General features: G+C 45.0%; 1 protein-coding gene across 3 annotated transcripts in view; it reads right to left on the reverse strand.

The window, feature by feature from the left end:
- The window catches only part of REEP1 (receptor accessory protein 1), a 315,311-nt gene that overhangs the window by 73,698 nt on the left and 220,796 nt on the right, over positions 1-20,817 (reverse strand). For all 3 annotated transcript variants that reach the window (XM_086964257.1, XM_086964256.1, XM_086964258.1), the window contains one exon: positions 10,668-10,830. In XM_086964257.1, coding sequence (XP_086820383.1) covers positions 10,668-10,830 — 163 coding nt within the window. The remainder of the gene's footprint in view (positions 1-10,667; positions 10,831-20,817) is intronic.

A 20,817-nucleotide genomic window follows, 5' to 3' on the forward strand; every position in this document is an offset into this window, starting at 1 on the left:
ACGGCTTCTGCCTGCCAGCCACATGAGCAGAGAATTAAAGAAAAAATGTTAATCCTTGATAAAAAAAACATGAAAGGGAAAGAGATACCCACCGTAGTACATCTGATTACATCACTTCATTGAGAGGCATTTATTCAAAGTGGCGTTTTTTAAACATGAACTTAAAGATATTCACGCCCTCCACTGTACCATGACGACAGTGCATTAGTAAATTAAGAGCCAAGCCAGTTGCTATGTGCCTATATGTGGCCTTGATTACTTCATGGAGCAACATTACAGTCTATTTAATCAGACACAAGAAGGGTATAGCACGCAGCCTGAACTCACATATTGGAAAGTGCTGCCAAATGCAATATGAGAAAAAAAGAAATACAATATTTGCCCAGGATCACACAGTTTAGTCAAGTGAGAGAGCCAGCATTAATCGCAGGTTTTCTGATTTCACATTGTGTCATTCAGCCACTAGATGGGTATCTCTTTCCCTTTCATGTTTTTTTTTCTATCAAGGATTTTAAAAAATTCTTTAACTCTTCAACGTGTTATGGAAATACACTTTTTGAATTTTGAACAGTCTGTATCATATTTTTATAAGGTGTTTGTTACATTATTTACGGCTTCCTAAATTTAACCCGCTTTGAGGCCGTCCTGATGAATATGGTGATGTCAGCATCGGATTGGTAACGCGGGCAGTCGGGCATTGGCCGATGGGCCGGTGCCTAAGGGTCACCAGTGGGTCAGTTTTTGCCAGACGGCCCACAGAGACTTATTGTCTTCCCAACCAGGCCACTGTAGGGGGGGGGGCAGCATCATGAGCAAGGAGGCTCTGAGGGGGTTGCCTTCAGCAGCGTCGGGTGGCCAATCTTGTTCTGTCCGCTGCAGACTTTATCTTTGCCTCCCGTGGCCCCGGCGCAGACGCCCAGAAGCACTGCCCCACTCCCCTGCTGTGGGCCATCATCACCTTGGCTCCCCTGCTTTTGTTCACCCCTCCCCTGCCAGGCCATCACCCTGAGGCTACAGTTGACTGGGCTGGGGAGAGTAAGTTAATGGCCTTGCTGAGGGCCTGTTGTTGACACCTCTGCTACAGTGTCTGTCAGGCCTTGGTGGGGGGTGTATGTTTGCATAAACTTTCATGTGAAGCACCTTTCCCAGAGCCGAAAATTGAGATAATGTAATGTTTGGATCAGAGCTGCTGAATATGGATCTATGGAAATAGGTTCGAGTCCCAGCCTCACCGCAACATCCTGTGATTCTGACAAGAGACTTAATTGCGCAAAGGCCTAAAATAAAAATGAATTTGATCTTCTGTAATGTAACTGATGCTCATATAATTGCGCCCTTTGGTCGAGTTTACACTATATAAAACTACAATAAAAGAACACAGCCTTCTGTTTGCTCATTTTTTAAGAATCGGCAAAGGCTTGAACTTAATAATGAGAGAGGATTCTTTATTCAATGATAAAAAAAGCCTGTATTCCTTCTTAACATGGCTTTTCTTCCTTTGTTTAGTTTTAACTATCAGTCACGGAACATTAAGGAAGCTTTAGACCACATTTTAAACTGCTTTCACCTACGTTTACTATTCAAACTTTTAAATTACATATCGATGGGGAGGGGAGAGAAAATACCAGCTTTAGGATATTTTCTTTATTTTCGTACTTGCAAGGGCATTAAAATACTGGTAATGCTGGTTAAAAAAAACAGCCAGGTGGCAAACATCGCCATGTCAGGAGTTGTGACCTGTGGGCCACTTTATTTCACTTCGCCCATCCCGCCAAAATGTAGTGCTTCTAGTTTTCACCAAGGTTTCTGGCTCTATGAGCTTGAAAATACATAATTTATCAAACGTTTCTCTAAAAATGAGACCGATGAGGCTACCCCAATGATGTTTCGTAAACAGACATGATCCAGGAATGTGGGCCACTTTTTGGGGAGTGCTGGGGCCGAATTGTGATCCAATTCGACCCTGGGTGATGCTGTTCCAGATTCTCTTTGCAGATGAAAAAGCAAAAAGGCCTGCTCTGCTGTCTTGTCATCCGATTCTTTGTTTACGGAAGCGAGGTCGCCTTAACCCATGTGAGGTGTGGTAAATCAATGGAAAGGAGAGGACAATAACAGACCAGCTGAACACGAGTGTGTGAGGAAGCTGTAGGGAGGCTGCAGCGGCTACTTACAGAAGCAATGATTGGAGCCTGTCACGTGACGTGTCTGCAGAAGGCTTCCTGCCCCCCTCTCAACGCCAGCCCCCGAGCCAAGGCACACCTCGCCCATGCCAAAGGCTGGTGGTCAAGGAAAGCCCAGAATCAACGGGTATGCCCGCTCAACGTGATGTCACGTATTTGGGAAGGATTGCTCACGTGAGAAGAGCCTCTCTTGCAGATCACCGCCACCCCCATTTTTACTGGGGTGAGTCAATGCTGCGGCGCATCATTCTTGACTACCATTTATGTCTAAAAGCACCCGGGCGGGCGGCCAGCAGGCCTGGCAGGCGCCGCACCGAGAGCGCTGCTCCTTTCACGACGCTGCGTGATGTATCTCCACCTAGAAAAGCTGCAACCGAAAGAAAACAGCACTGCCTACCCGTGCAACTGACGTATCCACTGCAGCGTGCCATATTTATTTTTGCACAGACCTTTTCTGTAATATACCCTCTTTGCCTGGTTCCCGTTTCTTAATCGAGAGGCTGGTGCTGTGTACTTTTCTCTTCTCACAAAGGAACAATTCTCCTGTCCTTCTGCAGTGACACTTTTTACCGAAAGCGCATTGTTCAGAAAGTGACATGGCGTCCAGTGGTGAAGGGCCGCAGTGACGTGCTGCATCGCGCAGCGCCTGCGTGAAGCCAACGTTCTGCACCACGTGACACATAAAAGGACACTATACAAACAGAAGCCTTGCTGGCACCACAGTGTCACAGGACACCCTTGGAACGCGAATGAGAACTCTCCTTAGGCACCGTGACCTTTGTGACGTCAAGTGACCTTAGGGAACTTCCGACCCATGTGACTTTTGTGACACTTTGCCCTGTTTAACACTTTACCATAAACCTACCTAATTTGCCTGACTGAATGAATGCCCCTGTTACGTACTAGTAATCTCATTACTCAGAGTCCAGGTGTTCTAGCTCCAGTCCTGGCTTCCCACCCTCCTCTCCAGGTTTTGGGATTCACCAAGCACGTTTGTCCGGGGTGTTTGCTTGGTATTCCTGTTCGACAGGAAGGGGAGGAGCTATGTCAAGGGACCCGTAGGATGTGGTTTAACTTTTTATTCGGTGGGCTAGCCAAGGTAACTTCTGTCTTTTAATTAAGGCAGAGCTCAGTTAGGCACTGAGTACTGGGAGACGGAGAGCCTGAGCGGGGCATGAACATTTCGTGGCATATATAGAAATCTGTGCAGTGGAGACCTGATGTGTGTTCAGTGGCGGCTCCTCCGCTAAGACGGAGGAGCGTCGCCTCACTACTTGTTGAGCAGAGCAAAAGAAACATAAAACGATAATTCCAAGAAGTTATTATCATCCTATTTTTCTGTGCAGCTGAAAGCCATGTTAGGTGCGGGGCAGGGCTGCCCGCCGTCAGAGGGAGCAGGAGTGGTTTGCACTCCAGAGGTGCGCATGATGACTTGGTCGGACCTCTGGGGCCGTACAAACTGTCATGCGCACTTAGGATGTTCTCTACTGGGCTGTGCTGCACGACCCGGTGGAGAACATGCCCAGCATCCCAGGTACTTCCTGAGTGGCCAAACAGGCCACTCAGACCAATCACAATGCTGCTCATCACTCTCCAGCACCCTCTTGTCCTCTCCTGCTGTCCAATGTCTCTTCTGCTCCCTCCCTCCCCACCTGCTGATCAAATGGCTTAGATCAGCTCCGGTCACAGAGCATTGCCTTGCTTGGAAAGATACTAGCCTTTTCCTTTTCACTAAGACAGCTCTATCCATGTGCCTTCTTCCTCATTCCCTCTATTATTTCACGTCCTTCCTCCTCTCTTGGTCGTGTATTTCATCTCTCTTTTCCACCTTCGGTGCTTTGAAGAAACCTTAGGGTGGCAAGAGGCGCTTTACAAGCCTTTAAGGAAACCTTAGGGTGGCATGAGGCGCTATACAAGTAAACAACGCACAATTGCATCTAAACCTGAAAGTGTCAGTGCACGGAGGAGGGGGCAGAGATAAAGCAAGAGTAGGGTTTGCCCATATATATGCTACCTTAGTTTCCAACTAGTATACAGGACGGGGGGCAGGTGACTAGGGCAAAGGGAGTGAGCCACACCTTTACCGATGCCAGGGGTAGCAACTTCGAATTCTGGCAGTGTCCTTGCTACTCCAGAGGTTTCAGAGTTCTTGAAGGCAGTAGTAGAAAAATATACCCTTGAGGGCAGTAATGGAAACACATTGAATTACTGGTTTATTAACACAATTAAGTGTGCAGAAGAGTAGGTGTCTGAGGTCTAATATTCATACCCAGTTCGTCCCTTCCCTGGCTACACACTAACTACAGGTGGTATGCAACCCTTTGTGTGGAGGAAGGACACATCCTATTGAAGTGTAAGCAGGGCTGTGCCCAGCTCCACCCTCCCATCCTGTCAGTCATGCCCATCCAGCCACACCTAAGCTTTCTATTGTGTGTGACTGTTTAGCGAGAAGTACAAAAAGCCTAACTCTCAGCTACACCTAGTAATGTGACCCAAGGACAGGCTACAGGCACTAAATAGATGAGGCAGGAAAAAGCCAACTTTCTAAAAGTGAAATTTTCAAAATTGTAATTTAAAAGCCGACTTTACCATAAGAGAGGATTTTCCATTACAAATCCAAAGACACCAGGCATGCACTGACAACCTGCTCCCATTTGGAAATTATCTCTTATTAAAAGTAATAAGGTAATTCCAATGTTAGCCTATGAGAGAGGTAGGCCTTGCATGAAAGAAAACCAAATGTAAGAGTTCTTGACTACCATGACACGGAAAACTAAAAATTCCATGTCTTACCTTTTAAATACAATGCACTCTGCCCTGTGGGCTGTTTAGGGCCTGCCATAGGGGAGACTCGTATGTATTAAAAGAAGGTTTGAACCTGGCAAAGGTAGCAATGCAAGCTTGAAATGGCCGATTAAACTGCACACCCACCCTGCAATGGCAGGCCTGAGGCTTATTTAAAGGGCTATTTAAGCGGATGGCACAATCAGCTTTGCAGGCCTACTGGTAGCATTTAATTTACAGGCCCTGAGCACAGGTAGTGCCATTTCACTAGGGACTTACACGTAAATTAAATAAGCCAATTGGGTATAAACCAATTCTACCATGATTTAAGGCGAAAGCACAAGCAATTTAGCACTGGTTAGCAGCGGTTAAGTGCACAGAGTCCTAAAGGCCAATAGGAAACACGAGGGTGAAGGCAAAATATTTGGGGATGACCCTTCAAATAAGGTCAGGTCCATTAATACTTAACAGAGTTTTAGGATCCTGTTCATTTGAAGTTTCTACTCTTTACCCTTTCAAGAGTCCCTCAGCATCACATAAACGGCTCCTGGAATGACAATGATGGGAAAGATAGCAGCCATGTGATGTCATAGGGAGTCAAAAGGTGTGTGGCATCACTCCTACTACCCCTCGCACAGCTTGTTGATGGTCAGTCCTACTCTGCCATGTTCCTGAAGCAAAGGGCATGTAGCAATGGTTTCAGCACCTGCAGCCTGTCGCCAGGGCTAGGCCAAGTAGCAGAAACAAGTAGACACTCGTCCTGTGTTTTTGGAGCATTCACAAAGTGTAAAGAGGGCATTCGGAACAATACGCTGCACTGAGGGCACAATATGCTGCATGGAAAACCCAATACGCTACTCTAAGCACACAATACGCTGCACTGAGGGCACAATATGCTGCATGGAAAACCCAATACGCTACTCTAAGCACACAATACGCTGCACTGAGGGCACAATATGCTGCATGGAATACCCAATAAGCTACTCTAAGCACACAATACGCTGCACTGAGGGCACAATATGCTGCATGGAAAACCCAATACGCTACTCTAAGCACACAATACCCTGCACTGAGGGCACAATATGCTGCATGGAAAACCCAATACGCTACTCTAAGCACACAATACGCTGCACTGAGGGCACAATATGCTGCATGGAAAACCCAATATGCTACTCTAAGCACACAATACGCTGCACTGTGGGCACAATATGCTGCATGGAAAACCCAATACGCTACTCTAAGCACACAATACGCTGCACTGTGGGCAAAATACGCTACATGGAGGACACAATACGCTGCACTGAGCACACAATACACAGCACTGTGGGCACAATACGCTACATGGAGGGCATAATAAGCTGCACTGAGGATTCAATATGCTGCACTGCTGCAACTGGCAACCTCTCATCGGCAGTAGGTTAAATCCCCATCATAACAAGTGTGAACATGCACCGTATCTGACAGTCAAGTGTAGAAGTGCAACAAGGTTGGGATTCACCCTGCAGCGAGAACTAGGCCAGCTTGGACACTAGTCAAGGAACTCTGGGTGCTGAAACAAGTGAGCCAATCAGCTGACTGCACATGTTTTTCTAACATCACTTTAAGTGCATTTTGGTGAATCTGAAGGGCTTCAGAGTACCCCAGGATGCATGCCCCCTGTTCAGCACCCTATAGCAGCAGTCGTTTCTTTACATGGGTGGGGGAGCATCAGACCCTCCTATGCAGGAAGAAACAAAGTGGCAATGAAAAGATTTCATTGTCATTTTCTTTTTTACCGTTGTGCACGCTGCAGCAGCCAGATTGCCCCAACACAAACCGGGCGTGTCCTCTACTGCCATCTGCCAGCGGAGGACTGGATGCACCAAAGTGCACATGTCACTCTGGCTGGCTGTCTTGCACCGGCCAAAAGTGACATACATACTCTGAAGCAGTTGGGTGGAGACCAAGCACAGTCCTACAGGGCCTGAGGGAGCGTCCAGCCGGCCCGTTCCATCCAATCCTGGCGCTGCTCTCACAGCGGGAAAAAACCTTTACAAAGCAATCATTACATCACACTACACTTACAACGCAGGCATTACATCGCAACATCCTTTACAACGCATGACACTACAACGCAGGCATTACAACGCATACCATTACAACGCATGACACTACATCGCATGTCACTACAACGCAGGCATTACATCGCAAAATCCTTTACAACGTATGACACTACAACGCAGGCATTACAAAGCATGACACTACATCGCATGTCACTACAATGCAGGCATTACATCGCAACATCCTTTACAACGCATTAAACTACAACGCAGGCATTACAACACATACCATTACAACGCATGACACTACATCACATGTCACTACAACACAGGCATTACATCGCATACCATTACAACGCATACCATAGGAGTTAGAATAGTAATTTTTACCCCCTACATTATCCTACACTTACTCTACTGTTGCACCCCCTGGAGTTAGAATAGTAATTTTTACCCCTACACTGTCCAACACTTACCCTACTGTTGCACCCCCTGGAATTAGAATAGTACTTTTTACCCCTACACTATCTAACACTTACCCTACTGTTGCACCCCTGGAGTTAGAATAGTAATTTTTACCCCTACACTATCCAATACTTACCTTAAATGCAATGTAATGGTATGCGTTGTAATGGTATGCATTGTAAAGGTAGTATGCGATGTAATGGAATGCGTTATAAAGCCATGCCCTGCTTCTGGACAGACTGGCCGCGTTCGGGATAAAGGATCTAGCATTTCAATGGCTAAAATCCTTTTTGTCAGGGAGGACCCAGAGGATTCAATTAGCGGATTGTATTTCTGAGGTGGGTGTTCTTGAGTGCGGAGTCCCGCAGGGCTCTGCATTGTCACCACTCTTATTCAACCTTTATTTACAACCACTGATAGACTCCCTGGCAAGTATGGGCTGCAGAATTTTTAACTATGCCGATGATACTCAGCTGTTGCTGAGTATTGACAACACGGCATCTGCTCAGACCCAGGCCCAGAATATACTTAGATATACAGTGAGCTGGATGACGGCAAATCTGCTGAAAATAAATCCTAAAAAAACTGAGGTCCTGATGGTTTCAACTGCTGCCTCGCCCTGGGGTGATTTGTTCTGGCCCCAAGAGATTGGCCCCACCCCAAAAACATGCCCTAATGTAAAAAGCCTTGGTATTAAGATCGACCATGAGCTGACAATGGCTAGCCAGATATCTTCTGTTGTCGGAACCTGCACCAACTTAATCAGCAGCTGCCAACTCTTTCCAAATATGCCGACCATTGTTCCAAAATATGTCGCCCTGGCTACAAAAAAAGGTGATTTGGAGGGAAATCGCCTGCAGTTATTTTGTCAAAAATGCAGCAGTTAATCTTTTATTTGAACAATGCAGCACGAATTAACTTTAGATCACCTAGACAGACACCATGCCTACCATTACTGCATAGGCTACATTGGCTCCCCATAAAGCAAAGGGTGGAATTTAAAAGTTTATGCATCGCCCATAAGGCAATCTATGGGCACGCGCCTGCCTATATAAAAGAACGACTTGAGGTCTATAATCCCAAACGAGCGCTGAGGTCTTCCAACTCCCAACTACTGTCTTGTCCGCGTTTCAAATTGGCAACTAAGGGAGGGAGATCCTTTTCTGTCCAAGTCCCACAGATGTGGAACAAACTACCGGAGCCCCTCCGCAAAGAAACTAATCTTTTCCACTTTAGGAAGTCACTGAAAACGCTTTTGTTTGGGGAAGCTTTCTGTTCCATTTGAGTAACGTTGTTATATCTGTACTTTTTGTTTACTTGCTCAGCTGTTGTTACTGCTTCTGTCATGAGCGCCTAGAGACCTGTCGGTGATTTGGCGCTATACAAACCTCAGATAACAATAACAATAAAGGTAGTTTTTTTAAATGCGATGTAGTGTCACGCGATGTTATGGAATGCGTTGTAGTGGATGTTGCGATGTAAAACCTGCGTTGTAAGTGCATGGTTGTAAATGTATGCGTTGTAACGTCATACATTCCTCGCAGCACCAGGATTAGTTGAGTGAGTAGGCTGGGCCTATGCTGGGGGAAAGAAGAAGATCAGGACCGGAGAGAGGAGTGCAGCCAGGTAAGTGGCTTTTTTGTGTGATGTATTTTGTGCATGTTTTCACAGTGCTGTGTATGTATTCACTACTGCTCCAGGCCGCTGGCACCCGCTGATCTTGCACAAATTGCGGTGCTGCTGCAGCTGGTGCTGGCAGCAGCGGTTTGACCGCCTCACCACTCCCCATGGCTGGCAGCCGCCACTGCCCTATAGAACACTTTAGGTGCAACGTCACCGTTTGTCTTTAATGTGGCTATGTTCTCTTACTCTAGCACGTCTAGAGTGTTTGTAATGAATCCAAAGCAGTGATAAGATGGCCTATCCGAAACAACTTTTAAAAACCAAACAAGTTACTTCTGTGTTCATTCTCAGTTTAGTGAACATATGACCTCACTTTGGACGTCGGATATGAGCAAGCAATCGTATGCAATAAAGGGCCAGGTTAAATAACCATAATAAAAAATGTTTTGCCATAGAAAAATAATTGTGGACATTTCTAATGGGAAGCAGTCTAATCAGAACTCACACACACACAGCGGTTTTCACTCGTGTCAGCTAACATCTAGTTCTCACTCTGCCCCAAAACATTGTGACAAATAAGCAGAAACATTGCTTTTTGCATGCTCTCCCGATGGAAAGCTAAACGGGTGGGAATGCCACCATTGCCTGGTGCAGTCACTCTAGCACCGATTATTTAATTTTATTGCAGTACATTTTCCAGCTCTCTCTAATTGAGGGAAAAAAAGACCCTAAACCATAAAATGCCCACCACCTTCAGGGGCACAGGTTTTAAGGAGCTTGTGTGCAGTAGAAGCCTTGGCTATTTCAAATCGCAAATGGAGAAAGAAGACGTGCTAAACATTCAAATATATGTCACAGCTTTTCCTACCAGAAGCACATTAAATGCTGTTGTTAAAACTACTCTTAATATATCTTTTGCATATAATTTCGCATCACCTACAACACATGTTTAATAACTAATGTCACTTAATTTGCATTTTAGGACCAACATTTCTATCATATGGTACATACATTAACAGGTATTTGACCTTATTTTGATCCAGGCATGTATGTGGGGCTTTCACATCTTGCAAGGTGACGCAGCAACCCAGTGCATCTTTCTGTAGGCCTGTGTTGTCAAGATGGCTGACAAGACATCACTAACTCGATGCAATATTTGTCCAGAGGAACGGATCCATACCAGATGTTTAAGATATCCATGTAGGATACATTTACAAATGAGCATTTAAAGGGTAATTTATAACATATTATGATTTTTGTTTACTTTTTATGTTTGATTTTAATGAATCAGGACAGTAAAATGTTTCATTCTGTCAATCATTAAATGGCAGTCATTTACTTAGGCTGTAGTTCTCCTGTAAGTAAGGCACAGATTCGCTCCTCATGGACAAACACTGGACATTTTTGTATTTTAGGCTAATTAAGGAACACCCCTTGTTTCGGTAACACCTCAGACTTGCGTCGTTGGCTCAGAGGTATACACATACCTACTCTATATGGTGGAATGAGATAAGATGAGGCATGCCTGACACACAATGGAAGCGGTTGGGTCAGAGGCGCACAAGATGGTGCCTACCTGGGCTGTCGGTGCCCTGCGGCGCACTTCTTACGGTCTTGGGCTTGCTTGGCTTGCTGTTCGTCCTGACTGTAACTGGAGTGGGCGCGGGGCCATCCCCCCGAATGGTCGACAGATCCTGCATGCTGAAGCTCCTGAGTCTCTCCGAAAGAGCCCCTTGACCCTGGCACAAAAAAAGGGTTTATCAAAAAAAGCAGTGCAATATTTTTTCCTATTTCAAGACCATCTTAAAACCAGTTTCAATGAAGCTGCTGCAGTGTTAGTACACCTAGGTAGGTGAGCCTGGAATACATTATAATTCTACCGGTGAAGTTGTGCCCAGTTACCAACATTTGCAACTCGTGAGGATCTGAAGTTTTTGAACTTTGCACAACTTCATCTTGGGTGAAGCTTGCTGGAAAAAAGAAGCTTTCGGCAGGACACATTTCCTTCAAAACTGGTTCTACAGGGAAAAGGGGCATGCAGTTTTTCAAGGGTCTTCACCCCCAAATATTTGTACGTAATTTATTCTCCCAAACTTCTTTTTGTAAATTTGGCCAATTTTATGTCGCTCATAAAGTTGGCACCATTAAAAAACAGAAAATCACACATGAAATTTACAGAAGCTTAAATCCCATAATTTTGATTTGACAAATGATGTTGTAGGATGAACCCTTATGTTATAATAATCTAACTTGCCTCGCTGGGCTAGCCAAAATGACCCAGCCCTGTATCAATTCAGCTAATTATGCGTCAGCCAGCGCCAAGCACTCGGTAAAATGAAGTGAATCGACCCGCGTACAATGCCAGTCTGTGTGCGTGGCTGCTGCCGGGAACAGAGGCGCCTTGAGATAGAGGGAACAATGGCGGGCCTCGCTGGTAGAGGGCGCGGGAAGCTGCCGGAGGCTTCCTGGTTCACGAGGCCCATCTCAGCAGCGCTGCTTTGGGAAAAGTGCGCGCCGTGTGATCGTGAACACGCAGGTGCAGATCACGTGTCGTTATGTTACATTTAATGGATTACTGGATGAATGATGTCATAATAGTTCTCACAACTCCAGCTGACATCATCAGACAAACATTCGAGAAGGCCTATTGTTGGTGACTTAGTGATGCGGAGGAGTGATCTGTTTTTCTCTGCACGGGATGGCCCCTTCAATACAAATTATAGCAGGGCACCACATCTGGCACTGTAACACAAAGGACCCTATAATATACAGTTGGGACTGGGGCGAATAGAATGTGAGGCAAATTCATTTTATACCAATTTTGCTGCTAAAGAATGGAGGAAAAGGTTCTGCCATTTTACGTTTGCAAAGAGTAAAACTCAGGCAAACTAGTTTTCTTTATGCCTGCTGTTTACTTGCTCATCAGTTCAGTGAGTAGGCTTTGCCTCAATCCTAAAGAAACATACAGAGGAAGATGGTAGCTGGATATGTGTCAAAAATGGGCAGCTGTAATGGCCACTCTCGTGGAGGGAGTTACGGTAGGGCAGGCAGGTGGGGCGGGGGAGGGGCAGCGTGGGGGGTGATAAACACCGGAATATGATGATTGCAGGGAAGTAAACAATTAAATTAATAAAACGAATTTTGTTCCATGCCCTGCATCGCAAAATGCAATGCAGGGCGCGCTACGAAATTAGTTTTATTAATTTAATTGTTTACTCACCTGCAATCATCCATATTCCGGTGTTTATCACCCCCCACCCTGCCACTCCCCCACCCCACCTGCCTGCCCCACCGGAACTCCCTCCATGGGCCGCGGCTGGCCACTCTACTCCGCCATCTGACTTAGAATGTAGTGGCCTACTGAGTTCCCGATGGCAGGACCACTGTTGGCTCCACCATCAGGATTACCCAATCAGCATACACACTGCCACTCCAGCCAGTGTCCACTATATGAACTATGGAGGTCTAGGAAAGAGAAGAGGTCCTTTACCTGATCCAAATGCACTTTGATACAACTCCCAGTTTGTGTGGGGCATCAGTAAAGTTATCCCTGTAGATGGACACATACTTTGGGGATCTTCCGGGATAACAATCAGGGGCGGCCTTAGGCATGTGCAAGCTGTGCACCTGCACAGGGCCACCAAACCTCAGGGGCCACCACGCCAATATATATCCTTAATATAATAATCCTCTGAGGATGGATACATATTTGCGTGGCGGCCCCTGGCAGGGATTTGGCAGCCTCCGGCTCTGTTCCACTTCCAAACACCCTGACCGACCCCCTTCACTGGCCTCCGCGCTCCACCCCACCCGGACCCTCTCTTCCAGGGCCCCCTACCTACGCTCCCTGCCCAGGGCTGCCATGAGCCTAGAGCCGCCCCTGTAACAATAGCAACAAGTCCACCATGGCGGACGTACCGCTACATCTCTCCCCTCTCGCCTGCTCCACCAAGACGCTAGCGCTATTTCAGTGAAAAAATTTCAGTCAACAAAGTGGACAACTTTAAAATTTACTGGGCCAACATGGAGCTGTCGCAGATGCACCTGCTGCCCAATGGCCCAACCGCCCAATAATGAAGCCCTCAATCCCGTCTTTAAGCTTCAAAACTAAAATAAAACTAACCTGGCCTACTCCTTATCTCATAAACAGGACAACAATCGATGTTGAAATACAGAATACTAAATGCATTTTTGTAAAAATGTTGAATAGCAAAAAAATAAAAATAAAACAACTGTTATAATAACTTGCCATTATGAAATACTTAATATTGCAGTTTTAATTTTTCAAGCATGTGAACATTGGAACGTTGAGAGCTCCGTTGAAGACAATGAAGTGGCTCAGGGCTAAAACTGGCTGGTATAAGCCTTCTGCTCCAACATTCCAATGTTTATCTTTTTCTTTCTCCCTTTTTAATTTAGAACATTCTATCCCCAGTGGGTGGAATGTTACAATCATTTTATACCCCTTCTGTTTTGTCCTATATTCGTTGTTAAAGGCCCTCGCCCTCGTTGCAAGATCTCACCTGCGGCTTGGGCCTATAAATCAGGTTCAGGGCCTTTAACAACTAGAATAGCCCTCGGAGGTGGGCTGTAAGGCTATAAAAAACATCAAGTGTCACAATGAAGCAATTTAAACCTTTAAATGCGGGCAAAATAAACTTCACGCGTGCGCAAATCGGACGGCTCCGGCCGTCTGACGCAAACCTAGTGAAAAAAGGAGGTGTGTCCACCTCTGCCAACCCCACCCCTCAGGTGGGGGAGGTGAAGTGAAGCACACATCTCAGTCCTCTCCATCTTAAAGGTCAGGGGATTCCCCAATCAGGACGAGGCATATGCCCCCGTCCCACTGGACAGTGTCATAAGGGGAGGTGTAAACACCCCAGGGTAGGAACTCATTGGTCTCAACCTGCACGTCCCTGTAACACCCCTAAATCTAGTATTGAGGAGAACCTCTGAACCTTGCACTAAGATACCACGAGCTAAGAAGAAGAAGGACTAAAGAGCCATATAGCAGTGGAGAAGAAAACAAAGACTGAAATGGCCCCAGCCCTACCGGCCTGTCTCTTCCTCCAGCGACCCTTTTTCCAGAAATCTGCGTGGCCCGCAGCCAGTGACCTCAAGAACCCCGGAGGACCTGTGCTGTCTTTGACAAAGACTCCTGTCCCTGTGGACACCAGATTTATCCAGCAAAGAAGCCAACAACAGTCTCCGGATCCCTGCGGATTCACAACACTGCACCACTCTGCACCCGACGCCTACAGCCCGAGTTTGAGTGACTCACCCATCCTGTGAAGTCTCCTCTGCGATCCTGACCTCGTCTGCATTGGTGGCTGACCTCTCCAGGACCCCTCCCTCTCGACGCCTTCAGCCTCTGTTTGAAGGGTCACCCCAACCGGATCAAGCTGAGGAAGCCAGACACCAAAAGGCACACCTGCATCCTCTGCCCCCTGACTTTGGGGTAGTATAGGTACGTATACAGTGGTCAGGGTCTATTGATCATAACCAAGAATTTATCATGGAATCTTTCACGTTAATAAATTATTTAGAGATTACTTCTGTGCAGTACAAAAACATTTATTTCAACATTTAAAGGAAAGTGTAATTCGTACGGTTCAAATAAGTACCACAAGCAATATAACAGGCAAGAAACCAATTACTTCATTGGATCAAGTAGAGACTAGAGGACATAAGTCTCAATTATATTCATGTGAAACAACGCTCTTGTGGATACAGTTCTCAAGTGTTCGCTACATAGTAAACATTTCAAATGCGCTCAAAAAGTGACAAGAAAAAGAGACAGTTAGGTGGGATGGGTGTGGTTGGATACAGGTGGGGACTGGGTAAAGGGTGTTGTGACCTTATTACAATCACAGTGGTTTTCGATGCAACCTTTACAGACTAATTTTGTTCATTAGTTCCATTTCCATCTTTAACATAGGATCCGTATTAATCAATTGGTTGCTTCCTATGTTAGGAGGGTGAAATACAATCCGGTCTACGTTTCGACCCCCGGAATAAGGGTTGATTGAAGCCTGATGCTGGGGTCTTCTTCAGGACTTAAGGGTACAGGAGCGCCTAAAGGTGATACAATTACAGAAAGGACTGTATCAAAACTCGGGTTTGAGGTGCACTAGTACTGCAACTAACTCGATTAAAAAGTGGGCTCTTACGTAGTGTTCTTACGTAGTGTTGGGCCGTCCAGTGGCCTATTGACGTTGGACCATCATCGGTTCCTTCGTAGTAAATGATGACCTAAAGGTGTTTAAAATTGGAGGCATAGGTTTGAGTACTGGGTTAGTAAAGTAATCCTATGAGCAAATTGCTCGCAGAAATAACAAGGGGGACACTTACTGGGACATCCGCGGCTTTCCAATCAATCAATTCATTGGATCATTTCCATTTCATGGCTCGTCGAGATGCTTTTATTTCTGAAGATTAAAAGAAAAGGTTTCGTGTAATGTAAACGAGTCCTATTCCAGTATAAGTGGATAGTTTTTATCGGTATGAATGACACTGATAGGCAGTCTAGTTCATACATTAGTCTAGGGACACCTATAAGACAGGACTGGAAATTGGTAAGGTAATCCGGCGTCTCAAAATGAGTCTCGGATTAAGCATTTAAAACAAGTCTAGCTCGTACATCTAGTCAAGCAGATATGTATCATTAAGGTTAAGGATGCTCAGGGGGGTATGGAATTCCTTATTAGAGAAATTGTCTGCCGCTTACCGTCAGGACTTCATATGAGCGAGTGCTTTCAACAGCGCTGCCCGGCCGCGAGTGAGCAAGCCGCGAGGTGCAGGCACTGGATACTGCCTGGAGGCTCGTCGTGATCCTCCAATCAGGTTGCGGCAATCGCATCCTATGCAGGGGGTGTCTACAAAGTTTAAAAGGAAGCTAAGACAATCCCTGAGCCCTAAGTTAAGGGATCACCTTCGTGATTTGTGAACACATTTAAGTGGGAAAACGGATGTATTACATTACAGGTTCCTGCTGGTGGGGAATCTTACTGTCCAAAGGCAGTTACACCCCGGATGGGCACTTGAAGTGGGCACATGACAAAGTTAAGCATGATAATAACCGTAAGTGTCTTACATTGGCAAATTGAAAAGCAGTGAAACATATTATCATACACATAGGGATATTGTTCCGTAATCACCGGATAGCTCTTTATCCGACTCGCCAACATATGTGTGTATTTGGCGTACAAACACAGCTAAGATGTAAGGAGCATGAAAAAAACATTATAAACGTGTCAACAGATTTTAGTCACAGTTGATCAAAGCCATTTGGGAGAAGGTTACATCTGTCTCATTTAGTCCATTTTGTACTGAGTCAAATCGCTGCATCCATTTACATTCTCGTGTGTTCAAAATGGAATCTAAATCCCCGCCCCTGGGTCCCAGTGTGATTTTTTCAATGACCACCCATTTTAGGGATTCAGGTGTATGATTCTTAGCCTGAAAGTGGTCCACTAAGGGCGCCCCCATAGTTTGGCATCTTATTCTGCTGCAATGCTGCAGGACCCAGGGGCGGGGATTTAGATTCCATTTTGAACACCAGAGAATGTAAATGGATGCAGCGATTTGACTCAGTACAAAATGGACTAAATGAGACAGATGTAACCTTCTCCCAAATGGCTTTGATCAACTGTGACTAAAATCTGTTGACACGTTTATAATGTTTTTTTCATGCTCCTTACATCTTAGCTGTGTTTGTACGCCAAATACACACATATGTTGGCGAGTCGGATAAAGAGCTATCCGGTGATTACGGAACAATATCCCTATGTGTATGATAATATGTTTCACTGCTTTTCAATTTGCCAATGTAAGACACTTACGGTTATTATCATGCTTAACTTTGTCATGTGCCCACTTCAAGTGCCCATCCGGGGTGTAACTGCCTTTGGACAGTAAGATTCCCCACCAGCAGGAACCTGTAATGTAATACATCCGTTTTCCCACATAAATGTGTTCACAAATCACGAAGGTGATCCCTTAACTTAGGGCTTAGGGATTGTCTTAGCTTCCTTTTAAACTTTGTAGACACCCCCTGCATAGGATGCGATTGCCGCAACCTGATTGGAGGATCACGACGAGCCTCCAGGCAGTATCCAGCGCCTGCACCTCGCGGCTTGCTCACTCGCGGCCGGGCAGCGCTGTTGAAAGCACTCGCTCATATGAAGTCCTGACGGTAAGCGGCAGACAATTTCTCTAATAAGGAATTCCATACTCCCCGAGCATCCTTAACCTTAATGATACATATCTGCTTGACTAGATGTACGAGCTAGACTTGTTTTAAATGCTTAATCCGAGACTCATTTTGAGACGCCGGATTACCTTACCAATTTCCAGTCCTGTCTTATAGGTGTCCCTAGACTAATGTATGAACTAGACTGCCTATCAGTGTCATTCATACCGATAAAAACTATCCACTTATACTGGAATAGGACTCGTTTACATTACACGAAACCTTTTCTTTTAATCTTCAGAAATAAAAGCATCTCGACGAGCCATGAAATGGAAATGATCCAATGAATTGATTGATTGGAAAGCCGCTGATGTCCCAGTAAGTGTCCCCCTTGTTATTTCTGCGAGCAATTTGCTCATAGGATTACTTTACTAACCCAGTACTCAAACCTATGCCTCCAATTTTAAACACCTTTAGGTCATCATTTACTACGAAGGAACCGATGATGGTCCAACGTCAATAGGCCACTGGACGGCCCAACACTACGTAAGAGCCCACTTTTTAATCGAGTTAGTTGCAGTACTAGTGCACCTCAAACCCGAGTTTTGATATAGTCCTTTCTGTAATTGTATCACCTTTAGGCGCTCCTGTACCCTTAAGTCCTGAAGAAGACCCCAGCATCAGGCTTCAATCAACCCTTATTCCGGGGGTCGAAACGTAGACCGGATTGTATTTCACCCTCCTAACATAGGAAGCAACCAATTGATTAATACGGATCCTATGTTAAAGATGGAAATGGAACTAATGAACAAAATTAGTCTGTAAAGGTTGCATCGAAAACCACTGTGATTGTAATAAGGTCACAACACCCTTTACCCAGTCCCCACCTGTATCCAACCACACCCATCCCACCTAACTGTCTCTTTTTCTTGTCACTTTTTGAGCGCATTTGAAATGTTTACTATGTAGCGAACACTTGAGAACTGTATCCACAAGAGCGTTGTTTCACATGAATATAATTGAGACTTATGTCCTCTAGTCTCTACTTGATCCAATGAAGTAATTGGTTTCTTGCCTGTTATATTGCTTGTGGTACTTATTTGAACCGTACGAATTACACTTTCCTTTAAATGTTGAAATAAATGTTTTTGTACTGCACAGAAGTAATCTCTAAATAATTTATTAACGTGAAAGATTCCATGATAAATTCTTGGTTATGATCAATAGACCCTGACCACTGTATACATACCTATGTTAACTGACCCAGGTCAGAGAGTTCTTAGGGTATACCCCGTTGTAAACTCACTACCCTGACTTTGGGGAGCTCAGCCGAGGGTGCTCAGGTGTCCCACAGCTATCTAACTTACCAGCCCAGCCTTTGGTTGCCTTTGTAGGGCTTCCTGGTCAAAGCATGCAGCCTCTTTCCAAAACCGACTACCTCCATTGAAAAGCATTGGGAGCCTGATGTGGATTTGCACCCTGCACCCGGCCACCCCAGTGCCACTGGCAGTGTAGCTTTAGTGCTGCTTTGTGCCTCTCCCTGTGCTCACCTCAACATCCCGGGGCACTTTCCCTATGACCGTAGGTACCTACCTGCAAACTGTGACTCTTCGAGGTACCCCCTGGTTCCATTGGATAATATTGGGCCCAGTGACCTCAGCACCCGACTACCTCAGTGCCACTGGTGGTGCAATACCTACCTGTGTTGTCCCAAACCCCTGAATCCTGGGGAAGTAAGCTGATTACTTACCTGCAAACTGCTTAACATTGTTTTTCTCCATAGGATTGCATTGTAATTCTACCAATTGCATTGAACTGTCTAACTGTAACACTGCAAAAATATGTAACTGCATTTTCAAAACATTACTGCATTCTTGAAAAGTATTCCTACTTATTACAAACTGTACAACTTATCTGCACTAAGTGATTCTTTGTTCTAGTAATAAAATAACAAAGTAACAACTTTTTATACCAACAATTGGTCTGAATTCAGTCTTTGAGTGTGTGCTATCATTTCTTGCCCGAGTGTGTACAATGAATGCTTAACACTACCCTCTGATAAGCCCAACTGCTCAGCCCAGCTACCACTAACTCGAGAGTAAGGTATTATCTACTTTATTGTCTGCTATACCTCTGGGGATCCACTGCACTCTGTGCAGACTATACCTTGCATTGGTATAATATATACAGAGCCAGTTTCCTATACTGTCATTCACAGTCTCCAATCAAAAGGAAATTTAAGCATTTAGCCCAGCTGGTTCTTGGGACTCCATTATGCCAAACAAATGATGCTCCGTCCATCACCACCCCCTTTTGTACCATACGAGTGATCTAGCCATAGAAGTAAGATTATTAAATATTCTAACCAGGATATTGTTAGGATAATTTTGGAGGATACGTGTTTTCTTGGAAGAGCAACCATTTTAAATGGAGTTACCCTTCCCATAATAGTTATTGGTAGGGTACTCTAATGAGACGAGTAGTATGCATAACAGTTCTAAGGTTAAGTTGTGAACCTAGCCTAGTACACACCATCTTAGATTGGTCTCAAAAACAGAAACAATATTTTAGGAGGTCTAGATGTCCTCCGAGGTGTAAACAAATCTCCTGCCTAAATGCACAACACAGCTTTGCAGACTGATCTGTGGTCAGCTGGTGTTGTTCTTCCAAGCTCAGCAGATATCACACTCTACATGCAACAACATCAGAAAACACAATGGAAGACTAGCACAGACTTCACACGTAATGGTTGAAGGCGGTGAAGTATGGTTTGCAGATTTTGTTTAGCGGGTTTGGTCAGGTTTATATTATTACTTATGTGTTTTTGTGCTGATGTGTTTTTAATGGTCTAGTTGTCCTGCTGTGGGGTCTCTATGCTTCTGATCTTGGGTTTTGCTTTTAGTGAGCCTTGTCAGTAGTGTTCTTGACAAATGAGTCTTGCTCTTGGGTCCAATAAACATATTCAGGTTTAGCTGTTGGTGGGTCTATTCTGTTGTGTTCTTGATAATCAGGCTTTGAGGTTGTTGGGTCTGCTCAGCTGTGTTCTTGTAGGGTATGGGTCCCGAATATTGAGTAAGGATTACTGCTTATGAATATTGTAGTCAAAACAACAAAAACAGAGTCACTAATCTGCACTGTTTACACTTACATTTAAGTTCTCTAATAGTACTTATAAACGTACCACACAGTCATATTGCAAAATAATTACTTTATCCAGATCGTTCAAACGACTTGATATTTCTTGATACATGCTCTTCCTGCTCGGTATATGGAAGTCTAGGAACTGGCCAGTGCGAAATCAGCCATGGGGGGAAGATGCGTACCTCAACATATGGGTTTTATTCAGATCAGACAAAATAGCAAGGGATGTCTCGGGACCGATGCAATGTTCTGAATCCCTATTTCTGCTCACTAGCACTAAACAGTGAAGAGAGATATTCCCCACGTTATAGAAAACAAAGGTTCCTAGCTCATTCAAAGTCATCACAATACAGTATAGGACACAATGGAATACTATACGCTATGGTTTCCTTGC

This window comes from Lissotriton vulgaris, chromosome 3_2 (assembly GCF_964263255.1).
Source record: "Lissotriton vulgaris chromosome 3_2, aLisVul1.2, whole genome shotgun sequence".
Lineage (NCBI taxonomy): Eukaryota > Metazoa > Chordata > Amphibia > Caudata > Salamandridae > Lissotriton > Lissotriton vulgaris.